General features: G+C 40.1%; 3 protein-coding genes across 3 annotated transcripts in view; 1 reads left to right on the forward strand and 2 right to left on the reverse strand.

Annotated features, from left to right (window-relative positions):
• LOC311107506 (choline transporter-like protein 4) overlaps positions 1-722 on the reverse strand; it is a gene marked incomplete at both ends in the record, with an annotated part of 35,270 nt that extends 34,548 nt beyond the window's left edge. Inside the window, 2 exons of the mRNA XM_084150003.1 lie at positions 344-422; positions 710-722. Coding sequence (XP_084006129.1) covers positions 344-422; positions 710-722 — 92 coding nt within the window. The remainder of the gene's footprint in view (positions 1-343; positions 423-709) is intronic.
• A 13,361-nt stretch (positions 723-14,083) lies between these two features.
• LOC311118572 (uncharacterized protein) lies at positions 14,084-22,321 on the reverse strand. The gene is made up of 9 exons (XM_084157645.1): positions 22,232-22,321; positions 20,734-20,868; positions 20,254-20,601; positions 19,831-20,160; positions 17,278-17,322; positions 16,948-17,085; positions 16,580-16,621; positions 15,831-15,893; positions 14,084-14,473 (listed from the first exon to the last, which is right to left on the reverse strand). The coding sequence occupies exons 2-9, from the start codon at positions 20,795-20,797 to the stop codon at positions 14,460-14,462; spliced, it is 1,044 nt and encodes a 347-aa protein (XP_084013771.1). The 5' UTR covers positions 20,798-20,868; positions 22,232-22,321; the 3' UTR covers positions 14,084-14,459.
• Positions 20,875-23,010, forward strand: LOC311118609 (allograft inflammatory factor 1-like). Its single transcript, XM_084157648.1, has 6 exons — positions 20,875-21,520; positions 21,654-21,715; positions 21,825-21,891; positions 22,003-22,044; positions 22,179-22,344; positions 22,519-23,010. Exons 1-6 carry the CDS (start codon positions 21,502-21,504, stop codon positions 22,604-22,606), a joined length of 444 nt encoding a protein of 147 aa, XP_084013774.1. The 5' UTR covers positions 20,875-21,501; the 3' UTR covers positions 22,607-23,010.
• The last annotated feature ends 24 nt before the right edge of the window (positions 23,011-23,034 follow it).

The raw sequence follows: 23,034 nt of genomic DNA on the forward strand, positions 1-23,034 counted from the left end.
CTATAACCTGGTAGACATAACATAGGGCCTATAGCTAGGTAGACATAACATAGGGCCTATAGCTAGGTAGACATAACATAGGGCCTATAGCTAGGTAGACATAACATAGGGCCTATAGCTAGGTAGACATAACATAGGGCCTATAGCTAGGTAGACATAACATAGGGCCTATAGCTAGGTAGACATAACATAGGGCCTATAGCTAGGTAGACATAACATAGGGCCTATAACCTGGTAGACATAACATAGGGCCTATAGCTAGGTAGACATAACATAGGGCCTATTGCTAGGTAGACATAACATAGGGCCTATAGCTAGGTAGACATAACATAGGTCTACTCACCTATTCATCCCTGCTCCACAGAACATTCCGGTGGAGTTCCTGGGGAAGAGAACATGGCGAGGGTCTCCAAACAACCAGGCTGATGGAGGGAGAGAGGAAGAACCAGAGACAATCATATGACACACTTCCATTACATTTAGAGTTCTGCTCCTGTGAACTTTCACAGTGGTTTAGTTGATGTAGCTAGCTAGGCTTACTGTGCTGTACACTAAAAAGATGGCCGAACAGTATACAGGGGAATCGTCTCTCTCATTGTCATGTTGACATTGACTATCAGATACAGACTTTTTAGATGAGCAAGGGATAAAACAGACACCAGATGATGACAGTCATGTCATCTTCAAATGATGATGAAGACTTCCCTACCCAGAACTCCCATGACCATATAGCCAGCTATGACAGCCAAGAACAGTATGCAGCAGATCAGATCTGTGCAGCTCCTGGAATGACATGAAGAAATTAAATCAGCTGATTCATATGCTTGAACAAGGTGGACTTAATCCACATGACAGCTAGCTAGCATGTCCGCCTTCAAAAGAGTTGTACACAAATCTAGACAGATGTAATGTGAGTGCGATTTTGTATGCTACAGCATATGATGTGTGTGCTTCTGCATATGCTGTGAGTTTAGCTGCGCTTTTGTATCTATGCTAATAAAACAATTAAAATAAAAACTGTATGCATGTGTCCCAAATGACAACCTATACAGACCCTGGACAAAAGTACTGCACTAGCGTAGGCAATAGGCTGCTATTTGGAACGCAAACCATAAATAGGCCTAATGGCAATCGAGATTGAATGAAGGCAACAAAAAAACCTTGATGAGCCTGCACAAACCTCTTTCGTACTGGTCCGCTGAAGAATGGATCATAGGGAGCGGCATACCCTAAAATAAGAGGAGAAATTAAGCACACGGTTCTTTCGGACAGAAAGTTGGTCAAAGGACTTATACTTTTGCAGCAACTTTTGAATGTTGATGTAGGCCTACTGTAAATGCAAAAACGAGAAGGCCAACAACGTTGGCTTTGGTTTGACAAAAGTATTTCACATATTGACAGGGGTGTAAAGTACTTAAGTAAAAATACTTGAAAGTACTACTTAAGTAGTTTTTTGGGGTATCTGTACTTTATGTTACTATTTATATTTTTGACAACTTTTACTTTTACTTCACTATATTCCTAAAGAAAATAGTGCACTTCTTACTCCATACATTTTCCCTGACACCCAAAAGTGCTCGTTGCAATTTGAATGCTGAGCAGGACAGGAAAATGGTCAAATTCAAGCACTTATCAAGAGAACACCCCTGGTCATCCCCACTGCCTCTGATCTGACGAACTCACTAAACACACATGCTTTAACACACATGCTTTGTTTGTAAATGATGTCTGAGTATTGGAGTGTGCCCCTGGCTATCCATAAATTTAAAAAACATAAAAATGGTGCCGTCTGGTTTGCTTAATATAAGGAATTTTAAATGATTCATACTTTTACTTTTGATACTTACAGTGGGGAAAACAAGTATTTAGTCAGCCACCAATTGTGCAATTTCTCCCACTTAAAAAGATGAGAGAGGCCTGTAATTTTCATCATAGGTACACGTCAACTATGACAGACAAATTGAGAAAAAAAAATCCAGAAAACCACATTGTAGGATTTTTAATGAATTTATTTGCAAATTATGGTGGAAAATAAGTATTTGGTCACCTACAAACAAGCAAGATTTCTGGCTCTCACAGACCTGTAACTTCTTCTTTAAGAGGCTCCTCTGTCCTCCACTCGTTACCTGTATTAATGGCACCTGTTTGAACTTGTTATCAGTATAAAAGACACCTGTCCACAACCTCAAACAGTCACATTCCAAACTCCACTATGGCCAAGACCAAAGAGCTGTCAAAGGACACCAGAAACAAAATTGTAGATTTTGCACCAGGCTGGGAAGACTGAATCTGCAATAGGTAAGCAGCTTGGTTTGAAGAAATCAACTGGGGGAGCAATTATTAGGAAATGGAAGACATACAAGACCACTGATAATCTCCCTCGATCTGGGGCTCCACGCAAGATCTCACCCCGTGGGGTCAAAATGATCACAAGAACGGTGAGCAAAAATCCCACAACCACACAGGGGGACCTAGTGAATGACCTGCAGAGAGCAGGGACCAAAGTAACAAAGCCTACCATCAGTAACACACTACGCCGCCAGGGACTCAAATGCTGCAGTGCCAGACGTGTCCCCCTGCTTAAGCCAGTACATGTCCAGGCCCGTCTGAAGTTTGCTAGAGTGCATTTGGATGATCCAGAAGAGGATTGGGAGAATGTCATATGGTCAGATGAAACCAAAATATAACTTTTTGGTAAAAACTCAACTCGTCGTGTTTGGAGGACAAAGAATGCTGAGTTGCATCCAAAGAACACCATACCTACTGTGAAGCATGGGGGTGGAAACATCATGCTTTGGGGCTGTTTTTCTGCAAAGGGACCAGGACGACTGATCCGTGTAAAGGAAAGAATGAATGGGGCCATGTATCGTGAGATTTTGAGTGAAAACCTCCTTCCATCAGCAAGGGCATTGAAGATGAAACGTGGCTGGGTCTTTCAGCATGACAATGATCCCAAACACACCGCCCGGGCAACGAAGGAGTGGCTTCGTAAGAAGCATTTCAAGGTCCTGGAGTGGCCTAGCCAGTCTCCAGATCTCAACCCCATAGAAAATCTTTGGAGGGTTGAAAGTCTGTGTTGCCCAGCGACAGCCCCAAAACATCACTGCTCTAGAGGAGATCTGCATGGAGGAATGGGCCAAAATACCAGCAACAGTGTGTGAAAACCTTGTGAAGACTTACAGAAAACGTTTGACCTGTGTTATTGCCAACAAAGGGTATATAACAAAGTATTGAGAAACTTTTGTTATTGACCAAATACTTATTTTCCACCATAATTTGCAAATCAATTCATTAAAAATCCTACAATGTGATTTTCTGGATTTTTTTCCTCATTTTGTCTGTCATAGTTGACGTGTAACTCTCTCTCCTCTGCTCTTGTCCTTCTAAACCTGTCTGCTGCCTTTGATACTGTGAACCATCAGATCCTCCTCTCCACCCTCTCCAAGCTGGGCATCTCCGGCGCGGCTCACTCCTGGATTGCGTCCTACCTGACCGGTCGCTCCTACCAAGTGGCGTGGCGAGAAGCTGTCTCCGCACCACGTGCTCTCACCACTGGTGTCCCCCAGGGCTCAGTTCTAGGCCCTCTCCTTTTCTCCCTATACACCAAGTCACTTGGCTCTGTCATATCCTCACATGGCCTCTCCTATCATTGCTACGCTGACGATACACAACTAATCTTCTCCTTTCCCCCTTCTGATAACCAGGTGGCGAATCGCATCTCTGCATGTCTGGCAGACATATCAGTATGGATGACGGATCACCACCTCAAGCTGAACCCTGGCAAGACGGAGCTGCTCTTCCTCCCGGGGAAGGACTGCCCGTTCCATGATCTCGCCATCACGGTTGACAACTCCGCTGTGTCCTCCTCCCAGAGTGCGAAGAGCCTAGGCGTGACCCTGGACAACACCCTGTCGTTCTCCGCCAACATCAAGGCGGTGACCCGCTCCTGCAGGTTCATGCTCTACAACATCCGGAGAGTACGACCCTGCCTTACACAGGAAGCGGCACAGGTCCTAATCCAGGCACTTGTCATCTCCCGTCTGGACTACTGCAACTCGCTGTTGGCTGGCCTCCCTGCCTGTGCCATTAAACCCCTACAACTCATCCAGAATGCCGCAGCCCGTCTGGTGTTCAACCTTCCCAAGTTCTCTCACGTCACCCCCCTCCTCCGCACACTCCACTGGCTTCCAGTTGAAGCTCGCATCCGCTACAAGACCATGGTGCTTGCCTATGGAGCAGTGAGGGGAACGGCACCTCTGTACCTTCGGGCTCTGATCAGTCCCTACACCCAAACGAGGGCATTGCGTTCATCCACCTCTGGCCTGCTGGCTCCCCTTCCTCTGCGGAAGCATAGTTCCCGCTCAGCCCAGTCAAAACTGTTCGCTGCTCTGGCACCCCAATGGTGGAACAAGCTCCCTCACGACGCCAGGACAGCGGAGTCACTCACCACCTTCCGGAGACATTTGAAACCCCACCTCTTTAAGGAATACCTGGGATAGGATAAAGTAATCCTTCTACCCCCCCCCCCCCCCCCCCCCCCCCGCCCAAAATTGTAAAGTGGTTATCCCACTGGCTATAGGGTGAACGCACCAATTTGTGAGTCGCTCTGGATAAGAGCGTCTGCTAAATGACGTAAATGTGCCCTTGAGCAAGGCACTTAACCCTAATTGCTCCTGTAAGTCGCTCTGGATAAGAGCGTCTGCTAAATGACTAAAATGTAAAATGTAAATGTAATGAGAATTACAGGCCTCTCTCATCTTTTTAAGTGGGAGAATTTGCACAATTGGTGGCTGACTAAATACTTTTTTCCCCCACTGTAAGTATATTTTAGCAATTACATTTACTTTTGATACTTAAGTATATATAAAACCAAATACTTTTAGACTTTTACTCAAGTAGTATTTTCCTGGGTGACTTTCACTTTTACTTGAGTCATTTTCTATTAAGGTATCTTTACTTTTACTCGTATGACAATTGGGTACTTTTTCCACCACTGATTCGTGACTGCCTATACTGAAATTGTTGCGATGGTTGGAATAACTCACCCTTTTCTTCCGCCTTTTTACTGTCTCTTTTCATTTTCATGACCTTCTATTTTCATGACCTTCTTGCGCCCAAGAAACGGCGCGTTTGACTGGAAATGGTCGCGCACGGGTTTACATTCAAGACCCAGTTCAGCTTTGTTCAATCCGAACATCTGGGCGTCTGTCCCGCCTTGATAAACGGTGACGTCATAGAGGTACCTTTACAACAGTAGCCCAACAGCGCGACGCTGTCATTATGACATACATTTTGGAATGTTGCTGTATGTTCGGTAGGCAAAAAGTTGAACTCGTGGCCCCATTCACAACATGTAGCCTCCACCTGCTATGCTGATTTAATTCAATAAATAAATCAATAAGCAGGCTGAATAAATAAAAAAAGCACATAAATCAAATACATATAATAAGCGACGATAATATGATATTCTTTACAGCCAAAATTCACCCAACTTATTGTTGGAAGCTTGTGGAAGGCTACCCGAAATGTTCGACCCAAGTTAAACAATTTAAAGGCAATGCTACCAAATACTAATTGAGTGTATGTAAACTTCTGACCCACTGGGAATGTCATGAAATAAATAAAAGCTGAAATAAATCATGCTCTCTACTATTATTCTGACATTTCACATTCTTAAAATAAAGTGGTGATCCTAACTGACCTAATACAGGGAATTTTTACTAGGATTAAATGTAAGGAATTGTGAAAAACAGAGTTTAAATGTATTTGGCTAAGGTGTATGTCCGACTTCAATTGTAACATCCGTTCAGTGGGAAATGCCATAATTTTCTGCATGGTTTATCTCAGTTCATTAATTTATCATAAAGCACTTATACACTTTTTTGATATATTTTTTAGCAAAACAAACTTCATACAGTCTTGTGTTTGAAGTAGGCTAGGTTATAAAATAGAGGATTTAAAATATAACTAAATGGAAAGGGGAACAGCAAAAGAAATAGGTCTAGTTGGTGGAAAAATGCCAGGGCATGATTACTGCTATTTATAGAAGTTGGTGAAGAAAGAAAATATGAGTGAGTACTTGACATTTCCTGAACAGTAACATATGATAACACATACTGTCAAAAGGACATTGAGAAATAAAGAAAATCACAAGACGGAGAGATGTGTCTGTACCTAAAACTGTGTCTCTGCATGCTTTTACAGGCAATACTTGGACTCCAGTCCTCTGGTAAATATGATTTCTTTAACATTACTGATTTTTTAAAACATATTTTACATCAAATATTTCTTGATTCCCTATTGATTTTGTTATGAGAAGTGTTGTAACACTTGTTTTTTACTCTATTCAAAAGACCATAGACCTACAAGAATATTTGCTTCAATTAGAGACAGTGTGCGTTTACCATGTGGTACATCCTACATCAATTCCTGCTCCTCTGTTACCTGGAGTATGGAGGAAAATGGGTTTCATATCCAATTAGTACTATCAGGCAAGGTGGACGTGAAGGGTCCAAAGCCAGGAAGAGCCAGTCGACTGAAAATGGGACATGACTGCTCTCTACAAATTCAACCTCTTGAAATAGATGATGGAAAAGTTTACACCTGTGAAGATGGGGCCACCAGTTCAAGGGTTTCTCTTCACCTTCTCAACAGTATGTTACCATTTATGATCAACCTAAATTGTCCGTTTTTATTCACACTATTTCTGAGTGAGTGTTGTCACCATAGTTTTGTTTTTTATTTTTTTTAGTTACTCTGGCAACAGACACCAATATAGCACCAGAGATGGATATCAAGCTCCAATGTCACCTGAATATATTCTCAGGCCTTGTCCCACAATGCAACCATAGTGAAATCCAGCTGAATTGGCTGAATGAGGCCAATACAGTGCTACAGGGAGAGAGATTTCAAACCGAAAGTTAATCTACTTGCCTCTCTAAACTGGCCATCCGAGGTGTCAAGAAGACAGACCATCACAGGAAGTGGCGGTGTCAACTGATTGAAGGAGAGGTTGTGAAGACGTCCCTCAGCTATACCATAGAAATTGCAGGTACTTTTGTAACTATGTATTATTGCAGCATATTTGCGTTAACACAGTAGTATATTGCAACCAAATTCCCCTCACTCCTCTCTCTCTCTCTCTCTCTCTCTTTCAGGAGGTATAGTGGAAGTGTTTGTCTTGAGGTGGGCAGCAGATTCCAGTGGATTCTGGGTCAAAGATCACTGTCCAGTCTGTCTCAGTCAGGTGATGTCTTAGCTGGAACTCAGGGTCACCTCCCTGCATCTCTCATCAGCCAAGACGGGTCTTTGGTCATCAGCAATGTGAAAACACTGCATTCTGGGCTCTACAACTGCTCGCAACAGAACAGAATCCTACTACACACTCTGGATGGTGAGTGTCAATGGGTTGTATCACTGAGACATACATACGTGTCTTACACTATGAATAAACTTAGTAAATGAGGGCAGTGGCGGCTCCTGAAAAAATTCTCAGGAGGGGCAATTTTTCTGATGATTTAGGTGACCTACACACATTTTTAAAAAGATATGTCCAGCAACAACATGAAGACAGGGGCAGCATATAAGTCAATACCAGAAGCATTTATTGACTGATCTCAAAAGTGTTGGCTTACAAAAGCAAAATAAGTTATCACAGTAAAAATAATCAAGGGTGTTCTTTCACATTCCTCAACACTGCATAAACAATATGTATGGCTTTGTAAAAATGAACAACCATATTCTGGCCAATTGTATAGATTTGTAAATATGAACAACCATATTCTGGCCAATTGTATAGATTTGTAAAAATGAACATGAACAGATTTTTTATTTTTTTGAATGGCAGTACCTTTCAAACATGTCTGCTTGCAGTAAGGTAGCACTCACAAGGTGGCCAGAGAAAGAGAACCTTTCTTTGGTGTGATCCAGGATGGTGTTGCAGACCTCTTCAGACAGCCTCTGCTTCTCCTCTTCTCTCAAAGCTGTTCTGGGTCTTTTGGCTCCTGTTGCTTCTTGCAGCTGCTGTTGAGAGGAGTCCCTGAAGGCAAACAGACCAATGTGTTTGTTGGCTTTGTACAGTATTGTTGTCTATGTGATGCACAGGTATATGCAATGTATCCATGTATAGTACAAATACTTCAGTTCCACTTAAAATGGGCAGGGATGCATAAAGTCTTTAGTGTTTAAGTTAGCCTTTGTGTCTCACATAGCCTGGATGTTCAGCACAGTATACAGTGGTGCTCATAAGCTTATGATCCCATGCTAAAGTTGACTAAAAAGAGGAATAAAAAAGAAAAGAAAATTGGTGTCCTTAAAGGTTGGATTTTCCAACTTTTTTAATTAAGTCATTAAGATCAATTTCCAAAAGATGATTTTTTTATTTTTTTATTCCTCTTTTTAGTCAGCTTTAGAATGTGTTCATACACTTATGAGCACCACTGTACAGTACACATAGTATATAAAATAAGATAGATTACACCACTGGCCATATATAATGACAATAATGTAATTTCAAACACAAATGCAGTCTCCTTTCATGCATACATTTTCAAATAAAGCTCTGCTTTGAGAAAGATCGAATGATATTGTTTAATCTTTATCTTACCTTATGGCCTGCACACTGCTTGCGAAGCTGTCGAGGGCACGGTTGATAAAGACAGCATCGATGTCCTTATTCTGTAGCTTCTGGTACGGTGGGCTGGTCAAATGAACCCAATGAACCCGTCCGGATGGCTTCAAAACATTCTATGAGGTCGTCTCGATTCTCGTAGACAGTGTTCACGACTCTGCTGTTGCTAACCTCATCGTTGTGGCGGCGGACAGCTAGCCTGTATCCCTCATCCAGTTGAGTGGCAATATTCACTCTCACCAAAGCAGACAATCTCAAACAGCTATCAATGTGGGTCTTTGACAGCTCATTTTTCTTAATCTTTTCTGAAAGATGGTGCATGTCGGTTACACCAGTCGCTGTCCAAGCGTTGCTGTCTGCCGTTCATGGTTACGTTACGTTACGTATGACGAAAGCGCGTAAGTGCAAGCCCTCAGACACCCATAGAGAATGTATTGAAAGCTCAGAAATTTGAAAAAAAAAAAATGTACATTAGAGGCTATGAGAGACTTCTGGGCGATTTTCAACCTGACTGAAATCGCCCCAAAACGGGCGGGGACATTTGAAGCACGACTTTAGCCTGATTGGACATTTAGTGGCTGGCAGATCAGACGTGAACACTGAACTACTGTTGCCATGATATAATTGATTAGAAAAAAAATCCCTTCCTTTTCCCGTTTGGCAGTGCGTCGCCCATATCGCCCTATTGAACACACCGCCCATGAATGAGGGTAACGGCACAATGTACACCACTGCTTTGTCCTCAGTATCTGCAGAGTATGCTACCCCAGGCGGAAACAATCTCACCCTGACCTGCTCACTCACCTGTGTGGAAGATGGTAGAGACTTCAATTTGACCTGGACTCACAGTGGCCAGGATGGATTGCAGAGTGGTCCTATAGGACACAACAACACCCTCATCTCCAAACTCTTTCTTCCTGACCGCCAGGGCACAGAGAAGATAGCCTGCACCGTGCTCAGAGAAGGGGTTGAAATGGCTGTGAAGGAGTGGACCATCCAGAGCGGTAAGACTTTTGAAAGTAGTTTGGTACAATGCATGGCCATGATCTGTGTTGAGGCTATATTATTTCATTACTGTGATGTTGTGATAAGATATTGAGTTGTAATACAGTCTCTGTGACTTGGTACGTCTTTGCAAATAGGTCATGTACTACCTGCGGTGATATGGTCAGTCCCCCTTTTGCTGCTGTTGCTCTGTGCTGTTAGAATAAGGGGCATGTATTGTAAGAGGCAGGGCAAGGGAAGTGCCGCCGGTACATATGTGTTCATGTGTGTTAGATTGTGTGTGTTACAAAAAACTGCAATTTTGATGTTGCATCCTTGATAAAACCTACAGTAATGACCAGCAGTGAAAAGGAAAGACATACCATCCTAATTACATTTATGTGAAATAAAGCTGATATTTGTCCCCCTTTACCTACAGAAGGAGAAGAACAGCAGACACCTGTTGGAATGGTAAGCATTCAATAAACACAACTATGTAATTCACTAACAAGTGAAGCGGACCGTTATTAGCATGTTTTAACCACTCCTATGTAAATGGTAGATTATCTGACACTCAAGAAGAAGGTCTGATCTCATTATTACTGAAACAGGATACAAGTGGAAAATATAAAGATCCAGTCCATTTACAAAATTGGAGGCCCCTTACACTTCAGTGTTGTGATGCAAAAATTCTAGCAAAATGAATAGCGCATAGAATTAAAAAGGTATTGTCGGATATTATTCATTCTAATCAGACAGGTTTTTTACATGGAAGATACATTGGAGATAATATAAGGCAAGTATTGGAAACAATAGAACACTATGGAAAATATGGGAAACCAGGCCTGCTATTCATAGCAGACTTCGAAAAGGCATTTGATAAAGTTCGACTGGGGTTTATATATAAATGCCTGGAGCATTTCAATTTTGGAGAATCTCTTATAAAATGGGTCAAAATCATGTATAGTAACCCTAGGTGTAAAATAGTAAATAATGGCTATTTCTCAGAAAGTTTTAAACTGTCAAGAGGAGTGAAACAAGGTTGTCCCCTATCGGCATATCTATTTATTGTGGCCATCGAGATGTTAGCTATTAAAATCAGATCCAATAATAATATCAGAGGATTAGAAATCCAGGGCTTAAAAACAAAGGTGTCATTGTACGCTGATGATTCATGTTTTCTTTTAAATCCACAACTAGAATCCCTCCACAGCCTCATAGTGGATCTATATACATTTTCTAACCTCTCTGGATTACAACCAAATTATGACAAATGTACTATATTACGTATTGGATCACTAAAAAATAAAAAATTTACATTACCATGTAGTTTACCAATGCAATGGTCTGATGGTGATGTGGATATACTCGGAATACATATCCCAAAGGAAATAAATGATCTCACTTCAATACATTTTAATAGAAAGTTAGCAAAAATAGATAAGATCTTACTACCATGGAAAGGAAAATACCAGTCAAATTGTGGAAAAATCACCCTGATTAACTCTTTAGTATTATCCCAGTTTACCTATTTGCTTATGATCTTGCCTACGCCTAGCAAACAGTTTTTTAAATTATATGAGAAAAAAATATTCAATTTTATTTGGAACGGCAAGCCAGACAAAATTAAAAGGGCATATTTATATAATTAATATGAATTCGGAGGACAGAAATTATTAAATATTAAAGCATTAGACCTATCACTAAAAGCTTCAGTCATACAAAAGTTATACTTAAATCCGAACTGGTTCTCAAGCAAATTAGTAAGATTGTCTCACTCAACGTTCAAGAAAGGCCTTTTTTCCCTTTATTCAGATTACAACAACTCATTTGCAGTTATTTGAAAAGGAAATAATCTCCAAAATATCACTATTTCTAAAACAAGCCATAGAAAGTTGGTTGCAATTTCAATTTAATCCTCCAGAAACGACAGAACAAATAATGCAACAAATATTGTGGTTAAATTCAAATATACTAATTGACAAAAAAACTTACTTTTTTGACAGAATGTTTAAAAAAGGAATAATCTTCGTAAATGATATCATCGGTAGGACTGGTGGAGTTATGTCGCACATGCAGCTAACAAAAACATATGGAAATGTCTGCTCTACCCAAAATTACAACCAAATAATTGCAGCCTTACAGCAAAAGTGGAAGAGGAAAGTGGAAGGGGGAGAAAGTAAGGAACTTGTCTGTCGGCCTTGCATTAAAGAACATAATTGGTTAAGGAAAACTGTGATAAATAAAAAAGTATATCAGTTTCACTTAAGGACCAAAGGATTGACAGCCGTCCCATATAGATTGCAAAATAGTTGGGAAGAGATTTTTGACGTACCGATCCCATGGCATAGTGTTTATGAACTGACACGCAAAACGACACCGGATTCAAAAATTAGAATCTTTCAATTTAAATGATTATATAGAATTCTTGCTACCAATAGAATGTTATTTATATGGGGGATACAATCTTCCCAGCTCTGCAGATTTTGCTGTGAAGAGACAGAATCATTAGATAATTTGTTTTGGTTCTGTCCATTTGTAGCTTGTTTTTTGACACAGGTCCAGGAATGGCTAAATGATTGCAATATTTACCTGGAGCTAACCTTGCAGATAGCATTACTGGGTGATCTGAAAAGTCATAGTCAATCGATCAATAATATAATAATACTTTTAGCAAAAATGTTTATTTTTAATTCACAATCTGTAGAAGCAATGAGAATAGAAAGGTTCAGAACTTTTGTAAAACATCGCAGTACGGTTGAAATATATATGGCAAATAGAAATCCTATATGGATGGTGTTAAGAGATAGATGGGAGGTATTGAATAGAGTTGAAGGATGGGACTAATAAACAAATAATAACAAAGATAGCTAATAATGTAAGCATACTGTGTCCATAATAAGTATATAGGTTGTATGTTGGGAGCTTTTGGGAAAGAGCACAGTTAGAAAGATATGGCATATAGAAGCAAACCGGATGGACATCATGAAAATGATCGGAGAGGTTGAGAGTAGAAGAAGTTCAGGAGCAAAAAAAAAATATATATATATATGTATATATATTTAATAATAATAAATAATATGCCATTTAGCAGACGCTTTTATCCAAAGCGACTTACAGTCATGCGTGCATACATTTTTGTGTATGGGTGGTCCCGGGGATCGAACCCACTACCTTGGCGTTACAAGCGCCGTGCTCTACCAGCTGAGCTACAGAGGACCACATTATATATAATATATATAATATAATTATTGTAAAATGAACTGTGTCCATAAGGTGTAGATAGTAGCTTAGTGGGTAAGAGCGTTGTGCCAGTAACCGAAAGGTCGCTGGTTCTAATCCCCGAGCCGACTAGGTGAAAAATCTGTCGATGTGCCCTTGAGCAAGGCACTTAACCCTAATTGCTCCTGTAAGTCGCTCTGGATAAGAGCGTCTGCTAAATGACTAAAAATGTAAATGTAAAAATAGTAAGTATACACCGGAAGTAGAGGCCTGAGCATTGTTGTTCACTAATTTACTCCAAGTAGGGAAAGGATGGCGGGGTTGAAAAGTAATAAAGGGGAGTATATATATAAAAAAACATGGGGGATTGGAAGTGATGCAGACAATTACATTGATAGAATTACAATCTATCTGCAATATTAAGCTGATCCATCCCCCCCCCCAAAAAAACAAAAAAAAAACAAGTGAAGCCCAGTTGAGTACGCCTATAACTTGACATCTAATTTGTCTAAATGTCTTGTCTTGTAACCCTTTTATCATGTTGGTGAACTAAATTCAACTGGTTTTACACATTCCATATTTTCTTTGCAGACTCATATCTATGAAGATATTCAAGATGAAGCGTTACCTCAAGCAATACAACCTTCAGGAGTAATGAACGACAGTTTTTATGATCTTCTGCAAGCTGTGAACTGAGTGTAATGTCATGTCCTCTATTTTTAGGACATTAGTTGAGTTTTAAATCAAATCTTTGTACTTTTTACCTCTTTTTTGTTTACATTGTTTTGTGGTTTGGATTTCCCTTGATATTTTGTCACATTAAGTTTCACCAGTACATCAAGCCTATGCAGGGTTTTTTTTTTTTGGTTCCTTCTATTATATTTCTAAATATAATAAATGTAAACTGAAATATGAAGTGTTTTTATTGTGCAAATAAATTCATAAAAATAAAATAACCTCTATAGAATATCACCAGTTACCATATTAATCATTTCAATGTACTGATATTTTATTTTTTATAATAAAAACGACTTAAGTTGTTTACAGGAACACATTCAGTATGCCTCCTCAGTGTGGGGGTTGATGACTAAGTCACCCCACCTCCTGTACTACAAATCACTCTGCTGACTTTCACATCCCACATGGGTCCTTCCTCTGTTACGCATTAAGAAACCTGGTAACTTCTCTTCAGCACTGTACAACTGGGTAGATGTATGGGACTGTGACAAGAGACAAACTACATGAGAATGAACAGATACGTGTATTTATTTGATACAGGATGGCAGTGTGTGAGCATTAGCAATACAAGTAGAACGGCAGAACAGCATGTCTCTGTCTGGAACAGCTCCCAACCACACATCCTGTGGTGTACAAAAGCATCAACACAAGTTGTGCCACCATGGAGGTCACAAATAAAGGAATATGTCCAATCAAATCAAGCTAAATACAATAGGTCACCTCATCCATTTTACTATTTCACAACTAAGATTGATATTGTGTAATACTATGTAGGCTATACCAGGGGTTGAAAGATAAGAAGCGTGAATACCATAAAAAAAAGCATTTATAGGTGTTTTGAGTATGGTTAAGTAAGACATGGTGTGTTGAAAGATGAGTATTCTTTTCACTGGCATTGAACTGAAAGAAAGACAAATAAATAAATGCATTTGAATGAAATGTTAATTGATTACAGAACTGAAGTTATTAGAAACAACAATTTAACCTGGACTCACAGACACAGTGACCAGAGGCTAGATTCAATCCAGATCGTGGAAGATCCGCGTTTTAGCGCGCTTGATGTTTAAAGGTAATTTCCGATAAAGCGGACATATCCAGTTTACCGTGAGTGCTATCTCCGCTAACCAGGTAACATTGCCTTTAAATGTCAATCGCGCTATAACGCGGATCTACTGCGGCCCGGAATGAATCTAGGCCCAGGTTCAAAACTAAAAAATATATACAGAACCAGTCAAAAGTTTGGACACACCTACTCATTCAAGGGTTTTTCTTTATTTTTACTATTTTCTACACTGTAGAAACTAGTGAAGACATCAAAACTATGAAATAACACATATGGAATCATGTAGTAACCAAAAAAGTGTTAAACAAATCAAAATATATTTTATATTTGAGATTCTTTAAAGTAGCCATCCTTTGCCTTGATGACAGCTTTGCACACTCTTGGCATTCTCTCAACCAGCTTCACCTGGAATGCTTTTCCAACAGTCTTGAAGGAGTTCCCACATATGCTGAGCACTTGTTGGCTGCATTTCCTTCACTCTGCGGTCCAACTCATCCCAACCCATCTCAATTGGGTTGAGGTCGGGTGATTGTTGAGGCCAGGTCCTCTGATGCAGCACTCCATCACTCTCCTTCTTGGTCAAATAGCCATTACACAGCCTGGAGGTGTGTTGGGTCATTGTCCTGTTGAAAAACAAATGATAGTCCCCCTAAGCGCAAACCAGATGGGATGGCGTATCACTGCAGAATGCTGTGGTAGCCATGCTGGTTAAGTGTGCCTTGAATTCTAAATAAATCACAAAATGGCTATTTGACCAAGAAGGAGAGTGATGGAGTACTGCATCAGATGACCTGGCCTCCACAATCACCCGACCTCAACCCAATTGAGATGGTTTGGGATGAGTTGGACCGCAGAGTGAAGGAAAAGCAGCCAACAAGTGCTTAGCATATGTGGGAACTCCTTCAAGACTGTTGACAAAGCATTCCAGGTGAAGCTGGTTGAGAGAATGCCAAGAGTGTGCAAAGCTGTCATCAAGGCAAAGGTTGGCTACTTTGAAGAATCTCAAATATAGAATATATTTTGATTTGTTTAACACTTTTTTAGTTACTACATGATTCCATAGGTGTTATTTCATAGTTTTTATGTCTTCACTATTATTCTACAATGTAGAAAATAGTAAAAATAAAACACTTGAATGAGTAGGTGTGTCCAAACTTTTGACTGGTACTGTATATTTGGGGGGGAAAAACTCACAAGTGCATAGGTCCTCCTTCTGGTCAAACTCTTGAAGTGAATACAGAACATTGGGGAACATTGCTGTGAAAAAAATAGATGAAGACATGTTATTTAGGTGGACGAGTGGTGTAAAGTACTTAAGTAAAAATACTTTAAAGTACTACTTAAGTCGTTTTTGGGGGAATCTGTACTTTACTAATTAGATGCTTACTTTTACTTCACTACATTCCTAAAGAAAATACTTTTTACTACATACATTTTCGTTGACACCCAAAAGTACTCATTACATTTTGACAGGAAAATGGTCCAGTTCACACACTTATCAAGAGAACATCCCTGGTCATCCCTACTGCCTCTGATCTGGCCGACTGACTAAACACAAATACTTCATTTGTAAATTATATCTGAGTGTTGGAGTGTGCCCCTGGCTATCCGTCAAAAATATATATAATTTATCATTCAAAACATGTAGCCTTTACCAGGTCAATTGCTTAATATAAGGATTTTGAAATGGTTTAAACTTTTACTTTTACTACTTAAGTACATTTTAGCAATTCCATTTACTTTTGATACTTAAGTATATTTAAAACCAAATACTTTTACTTAAGTAGTATTTTACTGGGTGACTTTCACTTATACTTGAGTCATTTTCTATTAAGGTATCTTTACTTTTACTCAAGTATGAAAATTGAGTAATTTTTCCACTACCGAGGTGGACGAGGAGCACTCTGAGCATACTCAGGATGGGACATAATCAACGGGCTTACCTGAGTCTTGTACATCTTCATAAGTATGCCAGTGATCTTCATCTGAGAAAGAGAGAGAGGCAGATCCACAATACAATAATACTGTGTATTGGAATGTGTATTTCAAAACATGTAGCCTTACTTTACCAGGTCAATATTAACCAGAGTAGTGTCCACACATACCTGAGTGTCTGCCTTACTTTACCAGGTCAATATTAACCAGAGTAGTGTCCACACATCCTTACTTTACTAGGTCAATATTAACCAGAGTAGTGTTCACACATCCTTACTTTACCAGGTCAATATTAACCAGAGTAGTGTCCACACATACCTGAGTGTCTGCCTTACTTTACCAGGTCAATATAAACCAGAGTAGTGTCCATACATACCGGAGTGTCTGCGGCGTCTGAGGTAAATGATCACTCCCAGTGTAAGAGCCATTATGAAGATCACACACATGGATGAAGCCACTATAGTTCCAACTGCAGCTGTCACAACTCTTTCTGGACTCTGACTGGCTGTAATTGCTGAGCAGAGCATCAGTATCATATGATGACAGTCATTCATGATCTCATTTGATTGAACTGAGTGTAAAGCCTGTCGTGTGTCTCTAGTCCTCTAAACCCAGTGGTGATAAATATGTCCACAAATATTTTCATTATAATTATTATTTTAAATAAATAAAATACACAAATAAGAGAAAAACATTGTACACATACCACGGTTTGCTGGTTCAGTTGTGGTGGAAGTCTCCTCTTCCTGTTCTGTTTCAATGGTAGAACATGAGAATTATAGAACATCAAATTGCTAATGCAATGGTTGACAAATATAGATACAGTGCATTCGGAAAGTATTCAGACCAATTGTCTTTTTAAACATTTAGTTACGTAACAGCCTTATTCTAAAATTGATAAAAATTGTTTTTTCCCCCTCATCAATCTACACACAATACCCCATAATTCAGGTCTGGGCTCTGGCTAGGCCACTCAAGGACATTCAGAGACTTGCCCCGAAGCCATTCCTGCGTTGTCTTGGCTGTGTGCCTAGGGTCATTGTTCTGCTGGATGGTGAACCTTCGCCCCAGTCTGAGGTCCTGCGCGCTCTGGAGCAGGTTTTCATCAAGATTAACTCTCTATACTTTGCTCCGTTCATCTTTCCCTCGATCCTGACTAGTCTCCCTGCCGCTGAAAAACATCCCCACAGCATGATGCTGCCACCACCATGCTTCACCGTAGGGATGGTGCCAGGTTTCCTCCAGACGTGACGCTTGGCATTCAAGGCAAAAGAGTTCCATCAGACCAGAGAATCTTGTTTCTCATGGTCTGAGAGTCTTTAGGAGCCTATTGGCAAACTGCAAGTGGGCTGTCATGTGCCTTTTACTGAGGACTGGCTTCCGTCTGGCCACTCTTCCATAAAGGCCTGATTGGTGGAGTGCTGCAGAGATGGTTGTCCTTCTGGAAGGTTCTCCCATCTCCACAGAGGAATTCTGGAGCTCTGCCAGAGTGACCATCGGGTTCTTGGTCACCTCCCTGACCAAGGCCCTTCTCCCCCGATTGCTCAGTTTGGCCTGGCGGCCAGCTCTAGGAAGAGTCTTGGTGGTTCCAAACTTCTTCCATTTAAGAATGATGGAGGCCACTGTGTTCTTGGGGACCTTCAATGCTGCAGACAAAATATATTTTATATTTGAGACTCTTCAAAGTAGCCACCCTTTGCCTTGATGACAGCTTTCACACTCTTGGCATTCTCTCAACCAGCTTCATGAGGTAGTCACCTGGAATGATTTTGAATTAACAGGTGTGCCTTGTTGAAAGTTAATTTGTGAAATGTATTTCCTTCTTAATGCGTTTGAGCCAATCAGTTGTGTTGTGACAAGGTAGGGGTGGTATACAGAAGATAGACATATTTGGTAAAAGATCAAGTCCATATTATGGCAAGAACAGCTCAAATAAGCAAAGAGAAACGACAGTCCATCATTACTTTAAGACATGAAGGTCAGTCAATCAGGAAAATGTCAAGAAATTTAAAGTTTCTTCAAGTACAGTCTCAAAAACCATCAAGCGCTGTGATGAAACTGGCTCTCATGATGACCGCCACAGGAAAGGAAGACCCAGAGTTACCTCTGCTGCAGAGGATAAGTTCATTAGAGAGTTACCAGCCTCAGAAGTTGCAGCCCAAATAAATGCTTTACAGAGTTCAAATAACAGACACATCTCAACATCAACTGTTCAGAGGAGACTGTGTGAATCAGGCCTTCATGGTCGAATTGCTGCAAAGAAACCACTACTAAAGGACACGAATAAGAAGAAGAGACTTGCTTGAGCCAAGAAACACGAGCAATGGACATTAGACTGGTGGAAATCTGCCCTTTGGTCTGATGAGTCCAAATTTGAGATTTTTGGTTCCAACTGCTGTGTTTTTGTGAGACGCAGAGTAGGTGATCGGATGATCTCCGCATGTGTATTTCCCACCGTGAAGCATGGAGGAGGAGGTGTTATGGTGTGGGGGTGCTTTGCTGGTGACACTGTCAGTGATTTATTTAGAATTCAAGGCACACTTAACCAGCGTGGCTACCACAGCATTCTGCAGCGATAAGCCATCCCATCTGGTTTACGCTTAGTGGGATTATCATTAGTTTTTCAACAGGACAATGACCCAACACACCACCAGGCTGTGTAAGGGCTATTTTACCAAGAAGGAGAGTGATGGAGTGCTGCATCAGATGACCTGGCCTCCACAATACCCCGACCTCAACCCATTTGAGATGGTTTGGGATGAGTTGGACCACAGAGTGAAGGAAAAGCAGCCAACAAGTGCTCAGCATATGTGGGAACTCCTTCAAGACTGTTGGAAAAGCATTCCAGTTGAAGCTGGTTGAGAGAATGCCAATTTGTTTTTTAAAATGTTGGTTACTACATGATTCCATATGTGTTATTTCATAGTTCTGATGTCTTCACTATTATTCTACAATGTAGAAAATAGTAAAAATAAAGAAAAACCCTTGAATGAGCAGGTGTGTCCAAACTTCGGACTGGTACTGTGTGTAAATAAGGTATTTCTGTTTTATATTTTTTATAAATGTGCAAACATTTCTAAAAACCTGTTTTCGCTTTGTCATTATGGGGTATTGTGTGTAGATTGATGAGGGAAAAAAACAATTTGATCATTTTTAGAATAAGGCTGTAACGTAACAAAATGTGGAAAAAGTAAAGGGGTCTGAATACCTTCCGAATGCACTGTATATTCTGAATAAGAATGTACTAGCATATACTCACCTTTAACTTGTAGCTTGACCTCAAAGCAGCGTTCATGTTGTCCCATATGCAACTTACATCTGTACCATTGGCTGTCACTGTACTCCACCAGGGAGAGAGCCAAAGATGCATCTCCTGAACTGAGATTTCCTCCAAACCTCACCCTATTTCCTAGGGATGTTTGGTTGGTGATATATGTAGGGTATTGAAGTATTTGGGTCTCAGTGTCTCCCTTGATCTCTCCCCAGGACACCGATGATATTTGGGGCATTCCTGTTGTCATGTTCAACATGCAAGGCAGGGTAGCTATTCCGTTGGGTGCTGCCATAACTGAATGTAGGATTTTGCATTCTTTGGAAAAGAGAATAGAGGCTTACTCAAACAAGTTTGACTATATTTTTTATTTGACACTTACATAGAGAGAAAGGGAATATATAATTTTACCTTTCACTTTTAGAGTGATGTTTTTCACCATGACACAACTCCATCCCTGCCAGACCTTGCAGCTGTAAAGCCCTTCGTCAGATTTCCTGACATCTCTTAGAGACAGGGACAGGTTTCCAGCCACCACAACATCCACTCCCGACTCGAAGGCCACACGTTCTGACTTATGGGCCACAGATGGATCATCAGGCCACACCAAGATGTCCTCAGGTTTAGGTGAAAGTTTTGTCCATTTCACTCTGGTTGCTAAATCTAGGCATGTTGATGTGAAACAGGGGAGGACAGCTACCTCTTTCTGAGTAGCTGTGATGAACTGTGTCGTCTCTACATGAGAACAAGACTCAGCTCCTGGGAAATAAGGAGAAAAAAATGGATGAAATTAGCATTATGAAATTTTTTGAAATATTTAGAGCAGTATGCTCTAAAAATCACTATCAGACAATTAAATAAAGTGTAATTTCAGCAAGAACGACTACTCACCAGCACACTGCGTTATGATTTTCAACAGAAGTATTGATAACCCGTGTGACTGAAACAGTGCCATTATCCATGTGAGTGTGAAGTTCCTTAGTCTCTCATCTCAGACCCCGATCTCAGTTCTCCATGGCCTAGTTTCTTTATTGTTTATGAATACACATTTCCTGAGAAACACTTATTGACTTCCCACATAAAAAGCATGTTGTTTTGAAGATTATATGCTTAACAGTGTTATCTAGTGTCAAGGCCAGAGAACAAGTTATTTGCTTAAAATTAATTCACTGTAATTTCCACATTTATCCAATTAGTTATACAATACTTAGCATAACAGTACTGTAACATAACATTTCATTAGAATCATTCCTTCCTTGTGCCTGAGCCGTAAGTTAAAAATGTATACATGAAAAGTGATTAAACATTTTGCTGAAAGTAGATGAAAGCACTTTAATAAAACATTTATTTTATATATGTAGACAATGATGTAGTGTGCAGTGTTTATGTGGTAGCCTAGTCTAACGTATGTTAAATGCAAACCCCCTAGTTCCTTGTTCCCTACATACACTCTCTTTGTTCTCTGTCTGTTCCGTCTGCTGCGAGTGGATGTGAGAGGGGAACTTAGCAAATGACCACACTAACTTTAACTCCCCAAACTTCCTCTTCTGTCACAATATACAGATACATACTTGACACTTTCAGTCTTCATAACACAACACTCAGCAACCCATGGTCCATTTGACTAGTCTCTTATACACCAAATAACAGCAGATTGACATGGATAAACATTTACAAGGTAAGTCTCTCTGTCATTAGCTTTAGTTAAATCCTGTGAATGTGTGTGTGTGTGTGTGGGGGGGGGGATTCCAGTAGATCACCAATAAGGAAGTGAGTAATAACATTTCTGAGTTTATCTCATATTGTTTCAGGAGGGAAAGCATTTGGATTCCTCAAGTCGCAGCAGGATGAGAAACTGAACTCCATCAATGAGGTCTGTTGTTCATCTGTCTATAAATGTTATTTGGGCAGTATTATCTAGCTATAGTATTATTAGCAACTATCAGATCTCAAGGTCTGTCTTGTGATATTCTATTCTGAAGGTTTTTCTCACAGATCCTAAATATGCAGAGGAGGAGGACCTCAGCTCAAAACTGGAAATGTTTAAAAGTGAGATTTTCAAGTGTTTTAATTTCACATTGATCAGACAGTTATCAGTTACCTTGATGAATGAATCAACAATGAAATAATATGTTTAATGTGTTCTGTATTGTTTTACAGACAAATACATGGAATTTGATCTCAATGACCAAGGAGACATCGGTAAAAACATTTTTTTTTTTACAACAATCCTTATGAATAACAAGATTAGGCTAATCAAGAGGACAACATTGAGCCATCCATGTGAACTATCTTTGTCATCTTTGTCTCTTTCTCTATCTATCTCTGTGTCACAGACATGATGGGGCTGAAGCGCATGTTAGAGAAGCTGGGGGTGGCCAAGACTCACCTGGAGCTGAAAAAGATGATGTCAGATGTGGTTGGCGGCGCTGCACGAGACACGTTCTGTTACACAGACTTTCTCAATATGATGCTAGGAAAGAGGAATTCCATACTCCGACTGTAAGTTAGAAGAAATATGAAACTACATTAATGACGGCATTACATTAGACCCGAAATGAAACTTCTGAATACGATTCTGAACTTTTGTAATCCACTGTATTTCCTTTAAGGCTATGTCTCGTTGCTACATGACATGTGTAATAATATGTGTTTGTTTATTTTTCTCTGCCGAAGGATCTTGATGTTTGAGGAGAAGGGGAAAGACCAGGAGGCCAAAGAGAGTGGACCACCGCAACGCAAGACTTTTTCAGAACTGCCCTGAATGCAATTGCATTATGGGATCCAATCTGTTCATATAAAAACTGAATGTCATATGAAGTGGTTTATACAAGTTTCATTGTAAAGAAAGGTTTGATTGATCCATAGGCTAGTCCATTTGTTGGTGAAAAATGTGTGTGCAGCTGCAGCACCTCATATCAAGCTCTTGATTGAATATGCTTAACACCATCAATTGTCAGCATTTCTGATAAAATGACTGAATCACATAACAGCTTTGGGTGTTTAAGTTTAATGCACAATTGTATGCATTATTATAATTATTATTTATGTTGAGTTACCGTGGTGATTTGTATTAGCTGTAAAGACCATGAATCTCCATCCTCACTCATTGTTGATTATCTGTGAAACTGCAGTTAAAAATGCCAACAGTGGCCAGTCAATTTACCAATGATACGTCACGGTTTTGATGCT

The sequence above is a fragment of the Coregonus lavaretus genome, assembly GCF_964263955.1.
Source record: "Coregonus lavaretus genome assembly, chromosome: 3".
NCBI classification, from domain to species: Eukaryota; Metazoa; Chordata; class Actinopteri; order Salmoniformes; family Salmonidae; genus Coregonus; species Coregonus lavaretus.

Bases quoted from the DNA above. Each gene is read 5' to 3' on its own strand.
- LOC311118609 (XM_084157648.1), top strand. The intron at 21,892-22,002 runs GTGAGATTTTCA...ATTGTTTTACAG, and splicing joins AAAACTGGAAATGTTTAAAA to ACAAATACATGGAATTTGAT. The intron at 22,345-22,518 runs GTAAGTTAGAAG...TCTCTGCCGAAG, and splicing joins AGGAATTCCATACTCCGACT to GATCTTGATGTTTGAGGAGA.
- LOC311118572 (XM_084157645.1), bottom strand. From the start codon at position 20,797: ATGGCACTGTTTCAGTCACACGGGTTATCAATACTTCTGTTGAAAATC. The intron at 20,602-20,733 runs GTGAGTAGTCGT...CTTATTTCCCAG, and splicing joins AATCATAACGCAGTGTGCTG to GAGCTGAGTCTTGTTCTCAT. The intron at 16,622-16,947 runs GTATGTATGGAC...TCTCTTTCTCAG, and splicing joins CAGACGCCGCAGACACTCCG to ATGAAGATCACTGGCATACT.